General features: G+C 42.5%; 1 protein-coding gene across 1 annotated transcript; it reads right to left on the bottom strand.

The window, feature by feature from the left end:
• Positions 1 to 338: 338 nt before the first annotated feature.
• LOC117760599 lies at positions 339 to 9,550 on the bottom strand (the record flags this gene model as incomplete). Its single annotated transcript, XM_034583723.1, has 14 exons — positions 339 to 774; positions 1,012 to 1,074; positions 1,533 to 1,577; positions 1,701 to 1,792; positions 1,885 to 1,900; positions 3,085 to 3,204; positions 3,515 to 3,760; positions 4,422 to 4,682; positions 5,203 to 5,565; positions 6,084 to 6,356; positions 6,465 to 6,755; positions 7,399 to 7,674; positions 8,304 to 8,576; positions 9,217 to 9,550. Coding segments are annotated over 14 exons (2,664 nt in total), but the record flags the coding sequence as incomplete, so codon positions are not given.
• Positions 9,551 to 10,994: the final 1,444 nt, after the last annotated feature.

The following is a 10,994-nucleotide window of genomic DNA, read 5'->3' as shown; positions in this document are numbered from 1 at the left end:
GGCATTCAGTAGGAGAAGGAAGGCTGACCGTGGAGAAGAGACGAGTACACTTGCAGTTGGATTTCATCGGGGTGGACAGTTGGGTCTGAGCTCTGATTGGTTCTCAGAGACTGGCTGAGCCTGAAACAGTCAAACAATCAGAAGTGAATGAAAAAGAAAAAGTAAAGTATTGCTGTTTTGTTGAAGATGAAACAAGAGAGAGTGGAACCAACCTGTCACAACACAGATCTGTGAAAAAGACGATAATGATCACGTTACATGATTTTATTTTTCAACCTCTGCTCCATGATTCTTAATATACAGAATAAGCTTTTTTTAGGGGCCGATGCCGATACCGATATCAAGCAGTAAACAACTATCACTTATATATAAAATTGGCAATAAAGCTGAAGTAAAACAATATTTTTTAAAGAAATAAAGATAAATTGAAAGAAAACACAAATACGACAGAATATATAGAACTTGAATTAAGACAAAAAAATGTTCAATGTAAAATATAATCATAATGCACATTGTTTATCCTGTAAAATAAACCTTTTCATATCGGCGCATATCTTAAAAGGCCCATATCAGCCAATTGAAATATTGAACGTAAACACAAAAGCAAATATCACAGCATTTCTTTCTTCATTGATCCTGAAATTCAATCCAGATCATGTCGTTCTTTCCAATGAGCTGTTACAAAACTGGTGAGTCTAATATGTGAAGGTGTTTGAGGATGAATGTTGGTTTTCATGTTCTTGTTTTCTGGAGGATGCACCATTCATAGTGCTCCTGAAACAAAGTGACAATAACTGCAAATTTCTAAAATACACACTTGATACTTCAACCCTACAACATGATCAAGGCCGTTCATAGTTTTACACAAAGGATTTGAAATTTGAGACACCAACTGAACTGCATACTTATCGTACAAGAACTATTTAATAATGATGTGATGGAGTTTCAGTTGAGGTTTATTTCAAATGCACATGAGCCAGAAGCTGAACAGCCAGTTGTTAATATTTGTACCTGAAGCTGAATGTGGATTTTCATTAACGTAGTCAGACCTCTCCTCTGGATCACCTCGGGTTCCTGTGAAGACAGAAAACCACTTGAGAAGGTTGAGAACCTGTTTTATTCATTTAGTTGATCTCGTTGCCACTCTAATATCTCTATCACAACCAGCATCACCAGCTTCAGGTGCTCCACACGTGTTCCAATGCAGATGAACGTCCTTGTTGTTCAAACATTAAATGGGCGCAGCAAAACCGATCCCTGGTTCAGTTTGATCTGGGTCTGACTACATTCTGGTGCACTGGTCTGGAGCCGGGTCTGAGGAACCTTTCCACCTGTAACTCTGCTTCAGACTCAACTGAAAAGTCCAAATGTCTGTCTTTGGACCATGTAACTAAAACGAGATGTTGGAAAACCACGTGTGTGTTGATGTCATGACATCGTGTTGGACATTTCTGTACTCATCTGCCCGTCCACCTGAAATCAGAAGGTTTTCATTCAGGACTTCTCTGCAGGAGGCACATTTTATACTGTACCTTCCTCCGTGTCTCCTCTGATTGATTCATAGATGCAGTTGTCACCTACGAGTCAATACAAAATCAAATCAACATGAAATGTAATTGGAAACTTTGTGACTAGGTTCTTCTTAAAGCAACAACTTAGAAATAGCTGTGAAGGCATTCAGTCGGAGAAGGAAGGCTGACCGTGGAGAAGAGACGAGGACACTTGCAGTTGGTTTTCATCGGGGTGGACAGGTGGGTCTGAGCTCTGATTGGTTCTCAGAGACTGGCTGAGCCTGAAACAGTCAAACAATCAGAAGTGAATGAAAAAGAAAAAGTAAAGTATTGCTGTTTTGTTGAAGATGAAACAAGAGAGAGTGGAACCAACCTGTCACAACACAGATCTGTGAAAAAGACGATAATGATCACGTTACATGATTTTATTTTTCAACCTCTGCTCCATGACTATCGTGACAATAGTTTGGAATAAGTTTGATTTAAATGAAATGAACAAGAGCAGCTCTCACTCTTTGAATTCCTGCACCAACACAACAGCAGCAGCGAGAGGAGGAGAATCAGTGTGATGCCACCAACCAGCCCAATGACCAGCGCCACAGGAGACGCAGAGGGAGGTGCTGCAGGATTAACGGGATCAGACGAGGAGCAGTGAGGAGCAAAGGCAGATCCATGACGGGGAAAAATATAGAACCAAATCTTCAGCAGATATTTTGACGTGAAAAAAAATTATATTTTAATATGTGCAAAAAAGGTTTGTAGTTGTAGAAATACTTTGTATATGTGTAAAAAAAAAAGTTTCCAGGTGTAAAAATATGTGGACAAGTTTTATAAGTGTATTGACCAAGTGGACCTGGTGGTTAGAAGCCGTCTCAGTGAAAATACTGAGTAGAAAAGTTTTGAATCTACTTCTCAACCTGGAGACTCCTTTTCTACCTCATATTGATCACACTCACATTTTACTGACATCCAACTCTTCCGTGAGAAGACTCCTGAATGTTCACACTTGTAGAAACCTTCATCTGACTTTGACACAGCTGAGATTTCCAATTTCCCTCTGACATCCCTTCGGAGGAGTTCACCATTTTTGTAGAAAGAGATGTTGGAATAGAGGTTTTCTCCGAACCATGAGCAGCTGAGAGTAACGGACTGTCCCTCAGTCACAGGACGAGCAGGGCTCTCCAGGATAACAGGACCTTCAACTGTAAACAGTTAAAAAACCATCAACAATGTGAACAACCTGATAATTCAGCTCGTATATAAACAGCATGAGTCTAAATATTAGATGTTAAAGTGGAGCCAAAGTCATTCAATGCACTTTTTGTCAAATTCTGCTCCTCACGTCCGTGAGCTGTACGATGTGTGTGCGCTGGAAAAACATCTGGTTTAAATACACAGCCCTGGCTTCAAGAGCAGGACGTCTGAGCTCAAGCAGGGTAGAGTTGAGTGTGAGAGCAGGGTTTTGAGTGAGAGCATCACAAAATCTGAAAGTGACATCAATAAATCCTGCTCTCAAACCAAAAGAGTTTGGAATAAGTTTGATTTAAATGAAATGAACAAGAGCAGCTCTCACTCTTTGAATTCCTGCACCAACACAACAGCAGCAGCGAGAGGAGGAGAATCAGTGTGATGCCACCAACCAGCCCAACGACCAGCGCCACAGGAGACGCAGAGGGAGGTGCTGCAGGATTAACGGGATCAGACGAGGAGCAGTGAGGAGCAAAGGCAGATCCATGACGTGAAAAAAAATAACTGTGTGAATAAGTTTTGTACTTTAGGAAATATTTTAATATGTGCAAAAAAGGTTTGTAGTTGTAGAAATACTTTGTATATGTGTAAAAAAAGTTTCCAGCTGTAAAAATATGTGGAAAAGTTTTATAAGTGTATTGACCAAGTGGACCTGGTGGTTAGAAGCCGTCTCAGTGAAAATACTGAGTAGAAAAGTATTTAATCTACTTCTCAACCTGGAGACTCCTTTTCTACCTCATATTGATCACACTCACATTTTACTGACATCCAACTCTCCGGTGAGAAGACTCCTGAACGTTCACACTTGTAGAAACCTTCATCTGACTTTGACACAGCTGAGATTTCCAGTTTCCCTCTGACATCCCTTCGGAGGAGTTCACCATTTTTGTAGAAAGAGATGTTGGAATAGAGGTTTTCTCCGAACCATGAGCAGCTGAGAGTAACGGACTGTCCCTCAGTCACAGGATGGGCAGGGCTCTCCAGGATAACAGGACCTTCAACTGTAAACAGTTAAAAAACCATCAACAATGTGAACAACCTGATAATTCAGCTCGTATATAAACAGCATGAGTCTAAATATTAGATGTTAAAGTGGAGCCAAAGTCATTCAATGCACTTTTTGTCAAATTCTGCTCCTCACGTCCGTGAGCTGTACGTTGTGTGTGCGCTGGAAAAACATCTGGTTTAAATACACAGCCCTGGCTTCAAGAGCAGGACGTCTGAGCTCAAGCAGGGTAGAGTTGAGTGTGAGAGCAGGGTTTTGAGTGAGAGCATCACAAAATCTGAAAGTGACATCAATACGTCCTGCTCTCAAACCAAGAGACCCCCCTCTTGAGTAAAGAGAGGGAAACAGCCTCCGGATGGCGCTGTGGGCTGTGGCGTCCACACAGTTACGTGATGTCTGCTTGTTTAACGGCAGACGGACACACTCTCGCAGCTGATTCTGGTCGTTGAACGTGTGGTTTGTGTAAATAAAGAGGGTGAATTTCATCCACAGATCATGTTTGAGGTGATGCACCTTGGTAAATGTGGGGGGTGCAGCTCCTGAAGGAGCAGTGAAGGGAGGCAGTGCTCCCCACTTTCAGTTACTCTACCTTTAAATCACATTATGGGATGTTGGAAACATGCACAGTGTGAATAGATTCAATGAAAAACTACAACCTGCAGTGATGTTGACTGCGTTGCTGAGCTCTCCTGATCCAGATTCACACCAGTAAACTCCAGAAGGAAGATCAAACATGGGCCATGTGATCTTTGGGATTGTCTCCTGACGGCTGCACTCTGACAATCGTACTTGGTCTCTAGTAAACATCAACAATCTCCACTTATCAGAGTTTCCCTCACAGGTCAGAAGGGTAAGGTCATCTCTGAAGTGCTGCACTGAGTCCGGACTCACTGTGAGAGACACTGACGAATAGGAATCTGAAAAACGTGACATGAAGTGTGAGACATCAACTAATGGTTTAAATTTGTCGAGCATTAAAACGTGAAGCCATCAGCAGAGACTCCATCTCAGTCACAGTCTTGTTTTTGGGAATAAGGTCATAATATTACGAGAATACATTTGTAATGTTTCCAGATTAAAGGTGTCATTTATGCATAATTTTACAGGGGAAACGTCAGAAGGACGACATCGTTTGTTGACATCACAGTGACATCATGATGATGTCAGTCCGAGCATAAGATCATAAATAATATCAACTTCAGGTCAGTCCTATAGGATGCACACAAAAAAATCATTTCATGTGACATTAGATTTTGGGGAATGATTCTCTGATCAATATAAACTTTAGATTGTCTCTCTAACCCTGTATTTGTCTTGACCTTTGACCTATCACCTCTAAAAGTGAATCACCTGGAGGAACCAGCCAAAGTAATGTTCCCCAAGTAACTGACCGACTGAAGAGACAACATCTGCTTCAAGAGAAAGAAACAAACTCACCTCCAGACCAGACCCACTTTGGCTTACTGAACTTAGTGTAAAACACGGGGTCTCCTCTTCCAGCTCGACATGCATAACCTGCTGACTCCGTCTGGCCTCTGATGACGGAGGAGTTTTGTTCAGTCCCTCCGTTGCTTCCTGGGAGCAGCTTATAACTGTACTTGTCAGGAATGTGCATACGACTCATCCTATATGGAAATGACTGTGGACATCTGGGGACTTGACTCAAACTAATCCGGTAAACTCTGTACCAGTAGAACCTCCATCCTGCAGCCGGATGTGGAACCCCACAGGTGAGAGTCACTGAGGCTCCAGGAGTCAGCCATGACGGAGACACAGTGACGACAGGTCGTGGTGCAGTCGCTGAAACGGAACATCGTCAGAACAAAAACACGTCTTCATGTTTGTCTAGAGATGTTCATTTTGGAACCAATGCAATTTCTGGATGCTACACATTCAGCCATCGACATGACTGCCCCCAAAAGTGAAGCCAAACTATAACAATCGCCCCCTGGTGGCTGCCTGCAGTATATGTCAACCATGGTTTCTTTCATTTTAGTTTGTTCACGTGTTCATGTTTCTGATCAGTTTGGTTTTAATTAGTTATTTGATGCTATAAAAACAGTGAAACATCCTGACTGACAGCTGACTCTGACTTGCGATTGGTCGAGCACATGTATGGGCGGGACCTCGATACCCCCGCTCCACACCTCCATCAGGATTTCACAGACTCTGGCTCTAAATGACCTGAAAAGTGCAAGATGGCTGGTATCCGGGATATTTTGGCTTCTCTTTTGTACATGTGTATTTAACAGATATAAACTTTGTAATATTTAAACTGAAACACCTATATTTTTAATACTAAATATGACTTGACTCACCATTAGACAGGTCCAACGTGAGGGGAACACTCCATCCTGTTGAATTCTGCCGTGCACCTTTCAGTCGGCCCTGACACCAGTAACTGTCGCTCACATGTGACCCCACACTGATCCTGAATTCCTTTGTGTTGGGAGGTGCATGTGAGCTGGTTGCTGTCCATTCATACTCCCACTCAGAGTCTCCTCCCTGGATCTCACACCTCAGTGTGACGGTTTCTCCTCTGTATCTGTTCGGCCAGTTGGGTTGAAGAGTCACAGCAGCTCTGTTGTGGACTATTCATATTCACCAGTAAAGATAGAATAACAGCTTGTATCAGCATCAACCTTTACGTAATCTCAACAAACAGTCATGAACGCAGAATGGATTTTCTCCGCACTCACCAATTTCATGAATCCTGACTGAGTGACTGTACTCGGTGTAGTAAACTGGATCTCCTCTTCCTCCTCTGCACCAGTACTGTCCTTCACGTGAGGCACTAGCACTTTGTCCATCTGACTTGAAATCCTCATCCGTCAGGGGCTCCGAGGTTTTCTCACCTCTGTACCAATAATAATTCCAGCCAGGTGATGAAGGGCCCACGGAGCAGGTCAGGAGCACACTGCCCCCTACTGGAAAGGCTCTGTGGTCAGCACGCAGGTTAGCCGCTGGTCTTTCTGTTAATGTTAAAAACACTTTGGCATTTAGTCCATTTCATGTGAGTTGAATGAAATGAGTAGAACATGTATCTCCTTTAGTCTTCTGCAGTCGTACAAACTTAAACAGCAGTAAAAGCAAAAGTACAGAAAGCTTTGGCCCAGATTATACCACCTGTTGCCATATCAGAGCCACAAGTTAGCCACAGCCGTACCGTACATTAACCAAAGGTGCCAAACGTGGCCCAGATTCGTTCTGATCTATTTGGACCACATTCACCACATGGACCACTTTAGGTTATACCACCTGTTTGCCACATCATTAGTTTTTGACGTTATAAAAACAGGGTGAAACATCTTGACTGACGGCTGAGGCTGACTCACGATTGGTCGTGTATCGGCAGGACCTCGGTCCCAGATCGTTTGTATCCAGGATATTTTGGTTTGGATTCTGAACAGCAATTGTTTCCTCCCAGATGAGAATAACATCTAAACATCAGTGAACGTCATCTTACTCGCCAATAGGCTGATCGCAACAACGAGATGAATATCGGTAAGATGTTCAGCTTTGGAATCGGTGCATCCCTCGTTACTTTTTTGTTGTATACTATTTTTTATCAGCGCATATGAACATAAATTGAAGGAGACATTTGCCAGTTTCTCAAAACTCAGTCTTTCTCACCAGAAACTGTCAATGTGATGACATCGCTCCACTCGGTTGTGGAAGTCAAGTTCTTCTTGTCTTTAGCCAAACACCTGTAGCTTCCACTGTCGGACGAGGACGCTTTGACAATCCTGTATCCATTGTGTGTTGGAACCATAGTTGAGTTGGGTTTGGTCCATTCATACTCCCACTCAGTCAGTCCATCTGCAGGGACCTCACACCGGACAGTGATCATCTCACCGCTGAATATCAGAGACCAGTCAGGCTGCAGGGCCACAGACGCCTTGTGGGAAACTGATCACAAATAGAAACACAGAACAGTAGAAAGTAGAATGAACTCAGTACAGCTCATACCTCCACCAAACTTTACAGATACCAGTCCTCTCATCTTTTCATCAGGGAAAATAATCAAAAAGGAATCACACAATCTTAAAGCAAAACACTATGCAACTGTTTAACCTTAAAACAGCAGCTTCCAAGTTAATGTAATGATTCTCTGCCTTAATATGGAGAAAGTTTCCTCCTTCACTCCCTGAACGTCTGTTCTCTGTGACTCTGCTGAGTGGGTTCCATCTCCTGTGAGAAGAACTGACAGAGAGTCAGCTTCAACTGTCACAACCAGCTGCAGTTGAAGAGTGAAGCTGAACTGAGATCAGTTAAAAACACTCTGAAGTTATTAAAAAATAGCACGTGTGGCTGCAGAGGGCGCTGTTGCTCAGTAAAAGTTACATCGTGTTAAAGAAAGTCTGGATGTTTGGATTCCATCTAAATTTCATTGGTTCTGTCCCAAGTTTCGTGGAAATCCATCCAGTAGTTTTTGCGTAATCCTGCTGACAAACAAATAAAGAAAGAAACGTACAGGGACAAAATATAACCTCCACAGCGGAGGTAACTAGTCTTTGGATTTCTAAACTGACTCTTACCTCTGTTCTCTATTGTGACTAGGTTGCTGTCCTCTGTGAAGACAGTTGTGTCTCCTCTCCTTCCTCTGCAGTTGTAGATGCCTTCCTCTGAGATGCTGATTTCATCATCTGTTTCATTATATCTTAGGATCTGAGCTGCAGAGGAGGCTGAAGTTCTTCTGAACCAGTCGTATCTCCACTCAGCGGCGTTATCCACAGAGCAGATCAGTGCTGCGCTTCCCTTTCCTGTGATGGTTGTGTTATCGGCAGTCAGCCTGGGCCTGGGTTTATTGGCTTTCAAAGTGCGTGAGAGAAAATGAAAGACAAATTAAATGGGGAGAAAAGATTAAAGCGTATGAAGCAGAATTTCACTCAGTAGAGGACAAAGTTCTGATCGTAAAATATATAAGACAGAAAAGGTCTAATGATGAATCTCAACATGTAAAAGGTTCACTGATCCCCACACAGCTGAATGCTTTGGGCCCAGATGTGGCCCACACTGTCACACTGTCATCCAGCCCACACACCTCATGGAACGATGGCACTTGGGCAGTCCACTGCTGTTTGCCAGAGCCGGGCCACAGATAAGCCGTCGCAATACCGTGTGTCACCAAAAGGGCCAAAGGTGGCCCCGATCTGTTATGTGCTGTTTGAGCCATGTTCACCATTCATGGACCACTTGAGGTCCACATCCAGATCACACTTTGCCTACAGCACCTGATGTGTGCCAATAAGACCCAGGTTTGTTTTCAGGTATTTGGGCCACATTAGCTGGTTTACATGTGGACCAGTTTAGGTCCACACCCAGATGCTATCTGGGGATTGGGCGGAAATTGGTTTAGTAGTTTTTACGTCATCCTGCCAAGAAAAACAAACAGAAAGAGGTGAAGACGTAACGTCCTCGGTGGAGGTGTTGAAAGATGATTGGACTCACGTGTTACTCTCAGCTGGAAGGCGTCACTCCACTCTGTTGAGGAATACAAGTCCGCTCTGGCCTTACACCAGTACTCTCCACTGTGGAAAACAGAGGCAGTGCCCAGCCTGTATTCACTGTGTGTGGGAGCTGTGTTTGGACCAGTGACTGGTTGGTGGGAGCTTGTTGTCCTCCATTCATATTCCCACTGGGTGTCTCCTCCTCCCTGGATCTCACACCTGACAGAGATCGTCTCACCGCTGAATATCTGAGTCCAGTTGTGTTGCAGCACGACAAAGCTTCTGTTGGACACTGAACATTCAAACACAAATATAAAACCAACAGAGAGAACTGGTTAATATTGCTGCTGATTGGTTCTGTTTCATCGTAGCCAGTCATGAAAGCATGCTACTCACAGGTTTGTTTTTATAATGTCTATGTCAAACAAAAAGCTCAACTTAAGTGAGTGAATGATGTGATTGACTTTCTGTCCGTGTGAACGGTCGACGTAAGGAACTGAGATCAGGTATTTCAGTTTTGACTGCGGAGACTGAACGACGCATTTATTTAGAAGAAGAAACGTGGATTTGTCCGGCTGTCGACACGATGTGGAAAATAAGCTTCATGTTTCTACTGTCCCATTTATTGTGAAGTGCTTTACTTGGTCAGCTCAGCATCTACCCCCCCCGCACAAACAGAACATAGTTAGAGGAAATACCAACCAGACGTTTGTTCTATAAGTTTACAGTTCATTCATATACTCACTAATCTTAGTAACTACATACACAAAGAAAAATGGGATGAAATATACATATTAATAAAGATAGAGAGCAATAAAAAAAGAGTTGACTCACATTCAGTGTGTCCACAGGAGAGGAGTGTATTCAGCACTGAAAGAAACATTGGTATCTCATCAGACATTATTAAACCTGCTAAATAATCAAACACAGTACAGACTCTAGTAATAAGTCTATTAGTAAGTACTGTTATATTGTAAAAGCGAGTATGAGCAGTAGTATTAAAACTACCCATCAAAGAAATTGTACAAAAGTATGAAATGGCTTGAGAATCAATAACTCGATGAATAAAAGAAGTTAAAATATCAGTAATCTACTGTGTTTGATCCATTTATTTGAATTCATGTGGATCAGATGATTGTTTCTCTGATAATCATCGGGACAATATTCACAGCAGTAACTTTAAAGTCTATAATTCCCATTAGAACATCACAATGTTTGACTTGTTTCTAAATCAACTTTTCTTATATCAAATTATCTTTTGGCAAATAAATCAATGAATCAGGTATAAAATTTATCTTTTTTCATGTGTCGGGCATCAAATAATCAATTTAAAGAAATTATAGTTTCCACTTTCTAACGGTTCTCCAACAATCACAATTTAGTCTCAAATAAAAGTTATTTAAGTGCGTGTAACAGAATACATGCGGCTGGTTACCTCTGCACATAGATAAAGACATTTCAGTTTCAGCGGCCGTTGCTGTGGTTGGACAAACATCTAATAAACACTTTGCATTCATAGAATAAAAGTTAGTGATACTCACAGAATAACGACAGCACACCGAGCACAGAGTGCCCCATGGTCCCATCCAGCAGCGCCACTCAAACACACTTCAAGACAGGTAGAGAATCAGAGGAACACATCTCTTATCAATATGAGAGAGGGAGGTGTTCGTGCACTTCTGTTTTCTGACTCAGTTTCCTTCTTCACAGGAAACTCACACCCCAACTCTGAGGTTGCTTGTACTTTAATACGTTTCTGTTGCTGTCGAGCCACCGTGA

This window comes from Hippoglossus hippoglossus, chromosome 4, assembly GCF_009819705.1.
Source record: "Hippoglossus hippoglossus isolate fHipHip1 chromosome 4, fHipHip1.pri, whole genome shotgun sequence".
NCBI lineage: Eukaryota > Metazoa > Chordata > Actinopteri > Pleuronectiformes > Pleuronectidae > Hippoglossus > Hippoglossus hippoglossus.
The sequence above is the reverse complement of the archived record's forward strand: the minus strand, read 5'-3'. Positions and strand labels throughout refer to the sequence as shown.